Raw genomic sequence first — 16762 nt, 5'->3', positions numbered from 1 at the left:
TTATATTTTTATTTATTTACCATACCTCTTTTTTATATTTTTATTTAATTACCATATCTCGTTTGTGTGCTAGTTTATTTATATTTTTATTTATTTACCATACCTCCTTTTTATATTTATATTTTCATTTATTTACCATACTTCTTTTTTATATTTTTTATTTATTTATTTACCCTACCTCTTTTTTCTATTTTTATTTTTATTTATTTACCATACCTCTTTTTTATATTTTTATTTATTTACCATACCTCGTTTGTGTGCTAGTTTATTTATATTTTTATTTATTTATCATACCTCCTTTTTATATTTATATTTTTATTTATTTACCATACCTCTTTTTTATATTTATATTTTTATTTATTTACCATACTTCTTTTTTATATTTATATTTTTATTTATTTACCATTCCTCTTTTTTCTATTTTTATTTTTATTTATTTACCATACCTATTTTTTATATTTATATTTTTGTTTATTTACCATTCCTCTTTTTTATATTTTTATTTATTTACCATACCTCTTTTTTATTTATTTACCATACCTGGTTTATTTATATTTTTATTTATTTACTATACCTGGTTTATTTATATTTTTATTTATTTACCATACCTGGTTTATTTATATTTTTATTTATTGACCATACCTCTTTAAAAAGGTTTTATTTACCTCTTTTTTATTTATTACCATACCTAGTTTATTTATATTTTTATTTATTTACCATACCTCTTTAAAAAGGTTTTATATATTGACCATACCTATTTTATTTATTTATCATACCTCGTTTATTTATATTTTTATTTATTTACCATACCTCTTTTAAAAGGTTTTATTTATTGACCATACCTATTTTATTTATTTACCATACCTCGTTTATTTATATTTTTATTTATTTACCATACCTCTTTTTGGACTGTTTGTAAACACCTCTTTATTTTTAAAATCTATATTGTGTTTATACATAACAATAATTAGATTGATTTTAAATTTAAAAATGTTAAATGTTAAACATTAAACACATCTTTATTTTTAAAATCTATGTTGTGTTTATACATAACAATAATTAGATTGATTTTTACATTTAAAAAAGTTAAATGTTTATATTTTTATTTATTTACCATACCTCTTTTTGGAGTGTTTGTAAACACCTCTTTATTTTTAAAATCTATATTGTGTTTATACATAACAATAATTAGATTGATTTTTAAATTTAAAAATGTTAAATGTTAAATGTTAAATGTTAAACATTAAACACATCTTTATTTTTAAAATCTATATTGTGTTTATACATAACAATAATTAGATTCATTTTTATATTTAAAAATGTTAAATGTTAAATGTTAAACATTAAACATTAAGTTTATGTTTACATATTTATGTGTTTACATTTACCTGTACATGTTTACGTGATTTTTACATTTAAACATTAAACATTACGTTTACCTTTACCTTTACATGTTTACGTGTTTACATTTTTACATGAGATCTACCCCCACACTCGGTTCTAGAGCTCCTCTCAACACAACCATACTAGGTTGTAGAGCGCCTCTCGGCACAATAACCTAAAATACACAATGCCCATTTATGGTGATTCGAGATGTGATAGGTAAGAGGGCACATGAAAACCATCCTATCGAGTTATGATGGGAGAGGGCATGCCTTTATCACTGATTTTTCAAGTGCAAATTATACAAACACTTTATTTCTAAAACTTGATAATTACTTACAATGATGTAGATGTTTATATAGCGCTTCAATATATCATTAAGCAATTACACGTTCAAAAATTCAACCATGAAGACAATGCAACAGTAGAGATCACAATGCACAAGAGAAACACAATGTTTACCTAGGAAAACCCAACAACCTTATTCTTAAAGAAATATTCAGTTCAACATGAGATACATCAAAGTCAATGCTTATGGACACACTCACTAGCAAGATGCTTTCATAGACCACTAACAAGATGTCAAGTCCAACCTCTTTCACTTGTCCACAACTGGTCCTCCTCAAATCACGGCCATACCACTGTCAAATCACGGCCATACCACTGTCATATCACTACCATGCCATTGTCATCTCAGTGTCATATAAAGAGGATGCTTGGTTCATACAATAGCAGCTCAGACTCATCACAGGGTCTCAATCTATATCACAGAGCTCGAACTAGTCATCACAAAAACCCAAACCAAAACACAGAATTCAAATCATGCATCACAAAGAGCTCATATCATTACAAAACTCAAAATCATATGCTACAATAACTCGGACTCTCGTCACATAACTCATATCATATGCTATAGTAACTCAGAGTCTCATCACAAAAGCTAACTTGGACTTCTTGTTTTCTTCTTGAAGTCATGACTAGCTTTTCTCCTTATTTTCAACTTCCGTAAGTCTTCTTCCTTTCACTAGATCAAAATAGATGTGTCTTTTTTTTTATTATGTAGTTGAATTGTCTCATGGAGGGAGGATGTCTTGACTTATTTATATGCACCAGAGTGGTACGAATAGGTGCCAATAGGAGTTGAGTCGACTTTATCACAAGATGTCGATTTAACATCTTATTGGTGTCCACAAATCAAAATTCAAAAAGTCATTTTTCTTCTTTTGAAAAGGCCAAGAAGAACATGGCTTATACAACTAAATTATCTTTTCCCACAAGCATGAAAAGCATGCTTAAATTATATATATATTTTTTGTCACAAATATAATTCATCTCTCATCACTATAAAGTACAAAAATTTGACATTATGAAGACCAACCATAGCTACAAAATTTAACATTTATGCCCTCACTTGATTAGAGAGGAAGGTGGCTTTCTTGGTGTATGCAAGATAATGGGTTATATTGCTCCACATAGTCGTTGCACCCCCCTGTGTGCTTGTGCTATGCAAAGAAATTGTGAGAGCTAGATCCTGCATCGAGATATGATGCACAAAAAATTACTATAATCAATTCTATTAATGATAGTTTGCCTTTGGATTTATAAGCCACCTAGAGGTATGAATCCTAAATTTCCTTCTCAACTCATACATTCTACAAATTTGTTACTCTTTCCTTCATGCACTACACTTTCTCCAATAAGAAAGTTTGGGTTGGCTATTTTTTCTATTCCTTCCATGTGATAACATCTACAAGGCAAGGTTTCATAGGTTAAGGGAGAAGAAAAGGGCGTAGTGTTGACCCTCTTTGCTACTTCTTAGCAACATACAATAGTTTGTTTGCAAAGATTGGAGCATCAATGTTTGAAATTGGCCATTCACATGCCTCATCAAGGTGCTCAGTCTGCTATGAAGCACGCAGGGATTCCAAAGCCAAGTATCGCGATAAGTCATCTTCTTGACATTGATTGATCTCACCCCACCAAACATTCAACGAGAACTAAGAGATATGGAGCAAGAGGTGGTAAAGGAATATGAATGTTTCCAAGACACAAACGTTGTAGTTGTTGTATCTTCCTAAGCACACAATCGATTTATAGTATAGCAAATGCAATCTTATTTCGCAGGATGATGTTGGAACAACATGATGCAAAGGATGAGATCTTGCTCCAACTAGATGAACTCCAACTTAAGGTGAAGGACTTGGACGTGTGTCTAAAAAGACTTGAAACACAATTGTGCCCCCATCAATGTTCAATATGCTCCTATCAAAAGGGAAACTATCAAAAGGGAAATCAATCCAAAGAGGTGAAACAATTTGACTCTCCATAACTTTGATGTTATTTTCTTGGTTTCATCAACTTTTCTATCTCTTGGTTTCATATATATGGTTACTAGTTGGGCGTAAATTGTCAATTTTTACCATAAGCCTACTGTGATTTTTGTTTGGAATTAAGTCTCAAATTCTTAAAAACGATAACTTGATGCACTCCATTGATTAGATTCCCCAAGTTGCAAACCAAAACTTCCACTAAATATCTAAACATGTAGCTCTTTCTATATCTGACACAAGAAAAGATAACAAACAAACAAAACAAAACAAAAAACAAAAAAGCCATAGAGCACACATATTTAAAATATCTTAAATAACTTAACTAGTGCACCATTATATTAAATGGTTGCTAAACACATTTATCTCATCATATATCTCGCATCTCCAAGATTTTAAAAAATCATAAAAGTTAACTAAATTAGGATTTGATCTTAAATTATTATTATTACTATTGTTATTATAAATAAATAAACAATGAGTTAAACATATACACAATAAAAAAAATAAAAATGCAACAAGATTATTAACCATGGTGATTCAACTCCACTTTATCTTGAAAATTTTAAATAACCTTTGTTATAATACCATGACTTATGATTACCACACCCAAAAAAACCATATCTCATGACTGTTCATATAATATTTTTTAATTAATCTATTTAATTAAAAAATAAAAAAAGGCATAACTAATTTTGAGCTAAATCTCAACCGGTATTGTATGACTCTTAATAAAAATATTCTAAATTATTTTATAGAAATTAAAACCCTATTAACCATCTAATAATTATTGATAATTAAAATTCAAAATTCAGTAAACCTATTTCAAAACAAACATATTTGTTAACATAATTACAAAAATCATATCAATATATCATAAAATTTCATAAACTTATTATATATATGAATGACTGACCAACAAACTTTCATATAGAATGTGATTGTAAAAAACAGCCAACTTTAACATTATTAAAAACTTCCTTCTAGTCAAGGCACGCCCGAGAACAGATATTGATGTTGTTTGTGATCACAAATTACAATTCCAAGGTTACCTTACATGAATCCCACTCGAATCGACAGCAAAAGCGTCTACTTCAAAAGTTAAAGTTCACCTTAAAAATTATTAAAAAATATTAAATCATATATAGTTAAAGTTCGTATTGTAAAATGTTAAATCATAAATATATAACTAATTAAGTTATCCCTTTGACAAATAAATCACGAGTCATAGAAACATTCACCCATTGGGACCATTAAAGAAGAGATTGAGATCCATGTTGAGATTGGATATCGCTCCATCAGGTGACCTCACATGATAACTGAACATCTATGTTGATATTCAATATCGGTGCATTACTTTACTTATGTGATGAGTTTTAATTGTAATATTGCACAGTTTTATTGCACAGTTTTAGGGCAGACTGCAGATATCTTTAATTTGTTTCATTCAAGTTTTTAAGAGAATTTTATAATTTGATTTATATTAGTTTCATTTGTAAATTTATTTTATTGTACAAATTCTCAAATGTTCAAGATCAAAAATAAACAAAACATACACCAAGACAACCACATTACTATATATAGTTTATATATGCTGATAGGCATTATATACATTAATGGTCACCTTTGTTTTACAAATTTGTAAAATGGTTTGTAAAATGTATTTGAAGCCTGTGGAATTTCTCAAAAGTTGTATAAATAAAATATATAATTGGCCCATTCTATAGCCTAGTATGAGGGGATGTGTAAGTTTACTATAGATAGTTTATATATAGATAAGACAACCACATAACTATATATAATTTATATACGCCGATAGGCATATATACATTAATAGTCACTTTTGTTTTACAAATTTGTAAAATGGATTTGAAGGCTGTAGAATTTCTCAAAAGTTGTATAAATAAAATATAAGGAATGTGTAAGTTTCTATGTCCGAAAATAAAATATATAATTGCGCTGAGAAGGTCATTCTACCCCTTTAAAATAAAATTAAAAATTATGTTTCAAATAAAAAATGAATATATTGTAAAGTTATTAGAAGTAAAAAAAAATGTGAATCAAATATTTGAATCTCAAAATTTTTCAAAAACATTTCAAGAAGGTATTTAAATAAACTATTTGAAGATATATGTTAACTAACTTATGTCGATATCAACTTCATATATATCTATATATAGAAAAAAGAAAAAATTAAGATTTTATGGCTAAACTTTTATTTAGTCTTACATATATTCAATTTAACATTCAAAAATACAATTTAAACAATGGAAAATAACACATCTTATTTTACACGGGTAAATATATTAAAAAAAAATTGTATATGAAGAAATTGATCCCTCTCAACTCATGTTCTATCCATACTTAAGATAGATCTATGCTAATACATGATTTATACTAATTTAGTGTATATATATATACTAATACATGATTTATACTAATTTAGTGTATATATATATGCTATATGCTAATACATGATTTATAGTAATATAGCTACTATATATTTATAACCCTATTCACAAAAAAGTTCACAATGAAACTTTACTCTTGAAAATCTCTTTATAGCTTTTCATCTTAAATTTGTATTAGCTAATTAAACAACTTTATAATAATACATGATTTATCCTAATATAACTACTATATATATAACCCTATTCACAAATAAGTTCACAATGAAATCTCACTGTTGAAAATCTCTTTACAGCTTTTCATCTTGAATTCGCATTAGCCAATTAAAAAAAAAATATATATATATATATATATAACCCTATTCACAAATAAGTTCACAATGAAACCTTACTGTTGAAACCTTACTGTTGAAAATCTCTTTACAGCTTTTTAATCTTGAATTCGCATTAGCTAATTCAACAACTATATATATATAACCCTATTCACAAATAAGTTCACAATGAAACCTTACTGTTGAAAATCTCTTTACAGCTTTTTAATCTTGAATTCGCATTAGCTAATTCAACAACTATATATATATAACCCTATTCACAAATAAGTTCACAATGAAACCTTACTGTTGAAAATCTCTCTACAGCTTTTTAATCTTGAATTCACATTAGTTAATTAAACAACTTTATAAAAATTCAGATTCACTGATTAAAAAAAACTACCATGTATTGACTTCAGCCCTAACCTCTATTATCCAACCTGTATATATGGCACAACCGAATTTATCAACTGCTATATACATAAGATATATAATACCATAAAATAGATACGGTAAATAAGTACATGCATTCATATTTTTTTAAATCCAACCTATTAAATTGAGAGATCAACTAAATTTATATCATTGTTACAATACTCGAAACCATTGTTTGCTTATGTTTATTTAGATCCAATACATTAAATTGAGGGATCAGATAACTTTACATTGATGTTGCTGTAGCACTCCACATTTTGAGCGGTTACAGTTAGGATTATTTGATTTGGCACTATATTGAAAGCAAATAATCCGGTTGTCATGCTTATATGTACGATGAAAACACTACAAAACTATCTATATTATATTAATAACAAACCTATCATATTGAACAATGAAACTGATGATTATGGTGCTTTATTGAGGATGGGGCTTGGTTTGTTGGTTAAACATTTATTTACATTATTTCGATTGATGAGTTCTCATTATGGTACTTTTTTGCAGAATAGGTTTGGGTTGCTAGTTAAACATTCATTTCAATTGTTGAAAAGTTCTCAAAGATTCTTAAACAGTGAGGTTGGATTTGAAAAGTAAACTTTTAGCTCATGGACAAAATTAAATATTTTATCATAATAAGACAAGTATGCGTTTCAATTAGAACTGCTACCAAGAAAATGATCTTTTATATTTGGCTGTCTTATAACAAGTTGTCTCGACTACTATTTTGGATGATTCCAAATCCAATTTCATCCTCAATTAATATGACAAGTATGAAAGAAAATCATCCTTTATATTTGGCGGTCCTATAACAAGTTTGGGTCTCAACTTCACTGTCTTGGATGCTTCCAAATCGATTTGCAGTAGTTGTTAAAACGGGGCCATCCACATACAAAATCACCACGCTGATTGAAATCCGAATTGAAATAAGCAGCCGAAGAGAAACGCTAAGGTAATAGAAGCAGTCGCAGGTGACAAAACACTTGATTTCATATTCCTGGTTTTGAAACTGAAAACCATAATCACTCATTTCCCAAACCTTTTAGTTAATCCTTATGACTTAGGCGAAAAATATTCGTAGTATATCAAATCCTAACCATCCAAACAATTTTTAATTTATAAAGAATTTAAATTACTCAAGCCGAGTTCCAAAATATATCACCTCTATTGGCATAATTATTAGTTAATATTGTCATCAACGGTCATTATATAATGAGCATCTCATTTATTCATAATCATTACTATAATAAAATATGTACAATAATGGCCATTATAAATGATAATAATTCGCAGAGCATATTTTATGATTTGTATATGAAAAATTATACTCCGACGAAGCACGTACTGCCATTCATGTTCCCTTTGGCTCATTTATTCAGAACTTATTTTCAAAAGAAACCTAATTCATTTTCACAATTAAACACTTCCAACATTCCACGATTAAATTTATACTTGAGATTTCCGATACTGCAAGTATGAACCACAAGTTTTGTAATAGTGTCAAACTATTGCATAACGTTGCAGAAAGAAAACACTGCAGTAAGGTAATACATGCATATGAAATAAAACATTTCATTGCCCCACCTCTTATTCAAAAACCTTTGAAACACAATGGTTGATTCCAATCACTGACCGGAATTTCTATGAAACTGAAAATTATACCTAGCATTTATTTCAATTTCCATCTACTCCTAAAAACTCCACGGAAATAACCAAATCTGCCAGTACCTAAAGAAAATACCTGTAATCCTGTAACGCTACTAATCCACCACATTTCAGTAATATATTTATCATCCTCTTGATTTTCAATTGCTTTTTCAGAAAGCTGAAACTTGCCATTATGAAAGGTAGATTTAGTTACTGGCTACTTCCATCATTATATGAATTCATGTACATCACATCTCTTTACTTCTTAATTGCATAATGTAGGAATTTAGAGGCATCCAGAACTGCGGGGATAGTATTGAAAAGAAAGAATTTCTTTACAGCATACAGAACAGAATCCTGAGCCTTCAGTGACCGGCTCACTATTCCCGATTGATCGTTAATACTTACATGTTATCATTCACGAAACCTTTTTCTCGTATTCATATTAGTTCCTAAGTGCTAGCACCAAACACATGTACTAGGATTTACTGTTTAAATAACCGTATCCGTTACAAAATAACCACCCATAAAGCATAAGAATTAATTGCCTCCCAAACAACATGCAAACCAGCATACTGCAAGTAAGACATGAGAGGATGCAAGAAAGACATTTTTACCATGAGCAAATGTCCCTTCAACCTGTCAGCTGTTTAGATAAATATATATTGGCTTCTTTGATATAAAATAAGGGAAAATGGTCAGCTTGTGACAGCTTGCAGAAAATTTACAAGTAAACACAAATTTCAAAACTCTGCAAGTTGATTACAAATCAAAAAAAAAAGTTCTCGATGGGGACAAAAAGCAATTATGTAAATCTAAATCATCATCTAGAATCTAAGAACCCTGAAAATAATTTGCAATTATCTTAGGAAGTGATCAGAGGACAAAAATCGTTGAGAAAGAAATTATTACCGGTGGTGATTTCTATACGTTGTGTGCATTGAAATAACAAGAACCGTCAGAACTGCTAGAGCACAATTCCCAAATATAAGCGAACCACCATTTGCTTACCACCCCTGGCAATTTCCACATAAGATGAAATCTGTTGGAATACAACTCTTGATGATTCCAAATATGAATGGAATCAACAGAACCTTCCCAATAGTGAGATTGCTGGGGAAAAGCAATGCTCTGAGATGAATGATCCCGATCTGCATTGAAGGATTTCATAATCATGTTTCTTATGTTCCATAAAGATGTCTATATACCGGAGCTCGGAAATTCTGCAAAACGTCCACCCAGGGCTTCTCGACAACAAGAATAGATTGTTCAGACAAGTGTGCCAGAAAGAGAACAGGATCCCTAAACGGTACAATTACAAAATTATTGTCTGTTAACGTTGCTTTGTGATTTGGCTTTTTCATTTTCCCGTTGGCTAATGCATGTTTGGTATTGTCAGAATTGTCCAACACGAAAGATCCTCCATTTGTTAAATCCTTCTCATCATGCCTTACAGGTTTACCAAAGTCAATCAAGCACATTGCACTGCACAAATTCCAAAATCAAGAAAAATATCCGAGATTAAATGGGTGACAAATTCAGCCAAAAGGGTAGATTTTCAGCAACCAACAACAGCTGAAGAGATTAGGTCATACCTTGCACTGTGGACAATTACAGAAGTGGCCTTTGGAGACGGTGGAAATGACAAACCAATAATTCCACCAGGAAATTCTAAGAAACGCTTTGGAAGGCCAAATGTAAAACGTTTTGACCACTCTCCTAGTTGTTTTGCATCCACATCTAACACGTATACATGATTGGAAGATGTTGTAACTACAAGAACATTTTTATTGCTAGGGTGAAATCCAGCAGCCGTCACGCCTGCTCCATCCAACCTGGAAATATGCCAATGTTGCCTGCAAAACAGTATTAGATCATGAACCAGGCTACCATTAGTGCATTTCCTCTTTTAACGTAAAAACCCAACTGGCTGTTCAATCTACAAAAGTAATTTGGATGAAAATAGCAGAAGTATATGTAATTGCAAAACAGGAGCGTTGTAAAATAAAAGAGGAAGCACTTCATCATTTACTAGAAAGGACAGCGTTCAGATAAAAAAAAATTGGGATATTCTGGATATAAGGAAACTACAATACCTAAGAATCTCCAAGTTGAATATATCAATGTCTCCACAACAATTTATGGCAGCCAACCATTGCCCATCACCACTAGCATACAACCTTGTTATGGGTGGCCTTGACATTGTCTGCCCCCGACGATCCATGGTAAATGGATCAAATGTATGCAATAATTCCGTGTTTTCAACATCGACAACCTAAAACAAATACCAGTGGCATTATTAATCAAATAAAGTTATGAACAGTTGTAACTTCTTCTTTTTTTGGTGTAACAATGAATAAAAGCTAGATAAGAACTATTTTTTATCCCATTTACCACAATATACGACCAGTCTACAACGTATTCAATTCTAGATAGGATACTATTTAGGATTTTAACAAAAGCTTACATGTATCTTTCTATCATAACATGCAATTAATAGCCGTGTAGAATCAGCACTAAAAACCATACTATGAGCAGGTAACAAACTCTGTGGTAGATGACGCTTCTTAATTTTCCATCCACCTTTGCCACCTTCACATTTTGTTGACAATTTCATTTTCAATTCAAACAGCCTGGGTTTAATACGATCAGAAAATGCAATTAAATTTCCCGTTTCAGATATTGCACTACAAATAATACGCTGAGACGCTTTGCACTTTATTCTGGCCAATAGCTTTGACGGGTTACCCGTCAGATGTTTTTCTCTTTTCTCTGGAAACTCAGATCTTCCCTTTCTCTTGCCAAGCTTGATATCCATAGTTTTGGCCTTGAGATCATTACGCATACCTACGTTTATCATTGACACATCCAACCAACTTGGGTACTGTGTCAACATTATAGGACATCCCCCGACTTTTGGTTCACAAGCCAGCTGCATAAATAATCGTTGAGGTGCTGGACAAATATCATGTGGATAAAAATCAAGGAATGTATTGGCAGGATATGCAAAAAGTTTTGTGTCGTCACCCCCTGAAATAAGCATTGGAACTCCTGGAAGAGCCCATTTCTGATAATCCATCCCCAATGGCTTTCCGTATCTGCGTTTCTTCCGACTTGGAGCACCAAGAAACTCACCTATAGTAAATTCCCCACGTTTCATTAAGAAATAAGCCTGCTTCTGGATAATGTCTTAATAAATAAATAAAATCACATTTTTATCAAAAGTATACCTTGTTCAGAGATGAGAGGTGTTGCCACAGTCAAAGCCCTAACATCATGCGTATGCACCCGGTTGCTACCAACAAAGACCCAACGATTCCCAGCACAATCAGCTAAGTCTTCAACAGTATTTTTAACAGATTCAATCCTCTCGGGAACAAATTTATAGCTTATTACCTGCAAATTTGCATCATAAAAAATGCTCAAAAAGGAGGAACATGAACGAAAAAATAAAATGCAGTGTCTTTCATGAAAAGAAAAAGTAAAATGGAATTTACAACACAGTAAAAAAAGAATGGCATCATATTTAAGACTTGTAGACATTCTTTGGGGCAATTATGGCCATGTGGGAATGGGAGAAATGATTATACAGCAATTTCAAACACCCACCTTGGTTTAAGAAAACAGATACATGTCCACAACATTATAAACCCAGTTCAAAAGAACAATTGCATTGACTATATATATCTGGAAAATCATAAATGTCAATGACCTGATCTAAACTGTCCAACAAGCATACAAAATTAAAATTTTCTAGCCTGTCATTTCTTACTATTACATGAATGTATGACTTTGTTTCACAGGGGGAATGCACAGCTTCCTATTTAAATTTTATTTGGTGCAAGCCGGGTATCTCATCAATCCTACAAATTTACTTGCTTCAGAGCAAATCATTGACATCACTTGAACATCAACTCAATTTAATCAAAAGTACATGATACTAATTTCCAGTGTCATTTTGGCCACCCCTACCATTTTGACCTTCTAATTTTTTTCTGTACTCGTACTGAACACACTGGCAGTAGAAAAGAAAGAAACAGGCATAAGTTGCTTCAAGTGAAATCTAGGCTCTACATCCTGCATAAAATAATGACCTTGTACGCTTTGATTTCAGGATGATTCTGCATGAATATGTGAAGTTAAAATGTTCGAGGAGCATTCTCAATGAAAATAAAGTATGATGTATTCTTTATTTTGTTGGATAGTATAACATAAATTAAGTTTAACCATCTGAGAGACCAATACATGGAAAATAGAATGCAGAAAGATGAGTTGGAAACTCTTTTTGACATCTCGGACAATCGCTATGTGCAAGCTTTTCTCAACCTAGAATGACGAAGGAAAAGAATGGAACCCATGCAGTTGCTCCAACTAAACACAAACTAATGAGTACATGTAATGTCCCAAGAGAATTTTTTTCCTTCTGAGTTTTTTTTTTTTACCAAGGCTTTCAATAAATCAGAAAGGATTTTACAACAGCAGTGCACATTCATATAACAGCAGGTATCCTTCTATGTAATGCACAAATATAAAAAAATTCAACAGCAATATGATTCTTCAACAAGTCACAATATATTAGAGCTGACTACCCAATGAACAGTAGACTTGTTCAACCAATAACTCAGTAATATAATTCCTGATTGTACTATCAATATTCAGTAGACCAACATTCTAACTGTAAGTCACACTAGCACTGTCCAATTCTGTGGTTACTAGAATAAATACAACTCGCTCTCAAACTAATGTTTTATCTGCACTGCTTCCAACTTGCTCTGAGTTTCCACCTGCGGTTGGAGTAGCCCCTTGCGATGGTCCTGTTGTGGTCACAAACCTCCTGAATGAGGTATCCACTGCCTTGTAAAATGCTTAGCGGCTTAGTACTCAGGGAGAAAGGATGATCTTGCCAAACTCAGATGAAACCTAGCTCAGAAAAAACCACAAAGTGAGAGGGTCACACTGCCCAGAAACTTGTGACGACCAGATATACCACAGATAAACCTTTGCTGCTACTGAACAGGGCTTGCTGACCAATCAAATGAGCACAGTGAATTGCTTCCTTGCTGTCCAGAACAGACCCAAGTTACTCCAGGAGAATATACTGTAACAGGACATAGAAAAGAAGGTGACTAACAAGGGTGGGATCACCTCCACTGAAAATAGACAAAGAAAAAAGGGGTCTTAAACCCTCAGAACCACAGCTCAAAAGAAAATAGAGATATTCGAATGCAAATCCATGATGATCAAATGATTCTATCTCTCCTTTATTTATAGATTCCTCATGGGGATCTTTCTTCTTTAATCTAATGTGAGGGGTTACAAATGCAACCTCCAATTTGGCCTTTTCGCCCCAACTGCCCCAATCTTTACCCAATGTTGCCCTAAAACGTTGGATGATGGGTTTCCCCCTTTATCAATGACTATAGTCTATGGGGTTAGATAGGCTATTTCATCCTCCCTTGGGCAATTAACCATAGGGAACATTACAGTCCCCCCTTCCCGACATTGCTTGTCCTAGAGCAATTGCATATCCGGGTGATGCATAATTTTTTTCGATTTTCAAGAATGAAAAAAGCTCTCTTCAATCCTTACAGCTTCCATATCGAGAAAACCAGCACACCATTTTTCTTAATGCGGGATGACAATGTCATCATGCAATAGTTGCTGCTTTAACTTACCAAAACATAGGTGATTTTGGGTAAAAAGTACAGCTGTGTGCTACTGCTGAAGTATGTTCCATTTAAGGGTTTCTTCTCCTGACATAGTAGCAAACTTCAATAGCTTTAGCAATAAGCTGCAAGGAGTTTATCCCTTTGCTGGTGGTAATAAGATCATAATAGTTTCCACAAGCTTTCTATGTTTTGCTGTTCTCTCCACATCATTTGAAGTGACCCATTTTAATTTTTTGAGGCAGATGGTTGGCCATTAATAATTTCACCCTTGTATAAACAAAGGACCAATCAATCTTTGAAGGATCAACTGAAGTCTTTGAAGCAACTGAGTCAATACATCTTCCTATAACCTCTTGGTCGTTTGACCAAGGTAATAATGATTTGGCAGAGCCTGCAATATAATAATGGAATCTTTCCAACTTCAAAATAAACTTGAGCTGAAAAACACCTCACTCTTATGGGCCAGATTTCCCTTTTCTATAGCTTATGTCATCCAAAGATAGTTTGCAGCACAGTGAACTGCAGGATTGTGGGCATTGAGTGCAATAACAATTCCATAACAGAAATTGGAACATAGCTCAAGGGCATGAGGCACTTCTGGAAAATCAGGAAGGTCAGCTTCATCATTCTGTTCTTTAGTAGTTTTGGTTACCAAACTCTGTAAGCAGTAGCTCTTACACAATAGGAAACTTGTGCGGATAAAACTTTGCATCTTCCACATTATAATAATGTTGCTTACCATTTCTGTTACCGCATGCCTTCTTCCACTCTCTTTAAGGGGCTTCTTAGAGCCAATATGACTTGTACTTCCTCCCTTTTGTAGGACTGCCATAAATTTCAGGAGAATCTGCTTCTGCACTCTGATTTTCTTTGTGGTCCTTGTCATCAGTCTTTAACCTAATTTTATCAAGTGCATGTTCCATATTCACTATTGTGCAATCCTTGAATCGAGGATAAGACTCCATGTGACTTCAGCTGGTCTTTCGTGTGTGATCCTAGGGCACCTTTCCCTGAGTAAAGATTCAGGGACAAAATATATCTGGTCTTCGTAGAAAATGATCTCATCTTCTACCTTGTACCTGTCATCATGGATGAAACTGTCCATCAATTCACAAGAAAACTTACTTTTGAGTACTCCACTGAGAGGTGGGCTCCCCAATCTCTCATGGGCGTGCATATGTCAGGTCCCAATTTCTTTTTGCATTCTAGCTCATAAGCTTGCAAGCTGCTACTTGAAGACCTGGTGTCTGCACTCATACAAGCTACCATGCAAGTTACGTTGTCCTGCTTAGGTATGACCTCCATTTGCTTAGATGTTACAACTTGGGGGCCACCATTGGTCATGTCTCTTAATACTAACTTGCTGCCATTTGAGTCTCAGAATTCCATTTCCATCAACTGGTTGTTCATTAAAAATCTTCCTATCAAATACAACCATTGTACTCCCAATACCAGGTTGGTATCTGCTAGTTCTATCAAATAAAAATCATCAGTAAGTGTATAATTATCTAATGTGATGCTCAAATGTGGAACTACCTGTGTGCATGTCATGTTATACCCATCAGCTTCCCTCACTTCAAATCCTTCAAATTCCTTTGTAGGGATGTCTCTCCTTACCACCACTACTACATCAATGAAGTTATACGTCTCTCTATCCACCAGTGCTATGATTCGTTGTCCTTGTATGACACCCTTGATTTTGAAGGTGTAATATTTAGGAACTCCAAAGAGGGTGTCGATGGTAGCTCCTTCAATTCTTGGATGTGCCGTTTTGTCTTCCTTAGCCTCTTCCAAGGATGGTACTTCTTTGGAAATGCTAGGCTCCTAGCTTGGTGGCAATGTAGTATCATTTCCATTGTGGCTATCAGACACTACTTCAATGTAGTAGATCTTTCCCTTTCTTGAATATCGATGACCAGGTTCCCAATGCTCTTTGCAAGCACAACAGAGTTGCTTTCTTCTTAACTGGTTTCGAGTCTCTTCATCCAATCAATCCTTCTTGGTTTCGTCTTTCTGAGATGTCTTCATGTCCTTCTCTTTCGGAGGGATTTGTGGTGTGGGTGGAGACTTCACCTTTGGTGTTGTACCTCCCATATCTTGAGTCTTGGTGATGGCCTCCTACAATGTGATAGATTTGAAAGCCTTAACCCAACCGTGCAGTCCATGACCTTCTACAAAGAGCATGACCAACCTCTGCTCTGAGATGTCTGTCGCCATAACTGCCAGTTGCTGGAATTCTAAGATGTAAGACTTCATTGACCCAGTTTGCTTGAGTTGTGCCAACTCTCTAGGATCCTTTCGGTCAAAACGTTCTATCAATTGTAGGGTGAAGTCCACATAAGAGGTTATGCTGGAGTGCCCCAAGGAGACCTGTCCATGGTACCACCATGCATGTGCCTCCCTTTCCAAATGTAATGTGGCAAATTTGATAGCGTCTTCTTCCAACATGAGGTTAAGTTGGAAGTAGGTATCCAACTTTTCTATCCAAGCCCTTGTTGAACACTTAGATGTTCCATCAAAAGAAGGAATGAATTGATAGCAAGGGTGGAGTCCACATAAGAGGTTATGTTGGAGTGCCCCAAGGA

The 16762-nt window shown here is 33.2% G+C and overlaps 1 protein-coding gene across 1 annotated transcript in view; it reads right to left on the bottom strand.

Annotated features, from left to right (window-relative positions):
• Nucleotides 1-9157: 9157 nt before the first annotated feature.
• PCN (Transducin family protein / WD-40 repeat family protein) overlaps nt 9158-16762 on the bottom strand; it is a 32518-nt gene continuing 24913 nt past the window's right edge. Inside the window, exons 6-10 of the mRNA XM_089421924.1 lie at nt 11739-11904; nt 10976-11643; nt 10605-10783; nt 10104-10364; nt 9158-9993 (exon numbers count right to left, since the gene is read on the bottom strand). Coding sequence (XP_089278050.1) covers nt 9690-9993; nt 10104-10364; nt 10605-10783; nt 10976-11643; nt 11739-11904 — 1578 coding nt within the window. The 3' untranslated portion in view covers nt 9158-9689. The remainder of the gene's footprint in view (nt 9994-10103; nt 10365-10604; nt 10784-10975; nt 11644-11738; nt 11905-16762) is intronic.

The sequence above is a fragment of the Pinus tabuliformis genome, chromosome 6, assembly GCF_031772625.1.
Source record: "Pinus tabuliformis cultivar Carrire ecotype Pingquan chromosome 6, CPIR1, whole genome shotgun sequence".
Classification (NCBI taxonomy): Eukaryota; Viridiplantae; Streptophyta; class Pinopsida; order Pinales; family Pinaceae; genus Pinus; species Pinus tabuliformis.
Note: the sequence above shows the minus strand (reverse complement) of the source record. Positions and strands in the feature narration are given on the sequence as shown.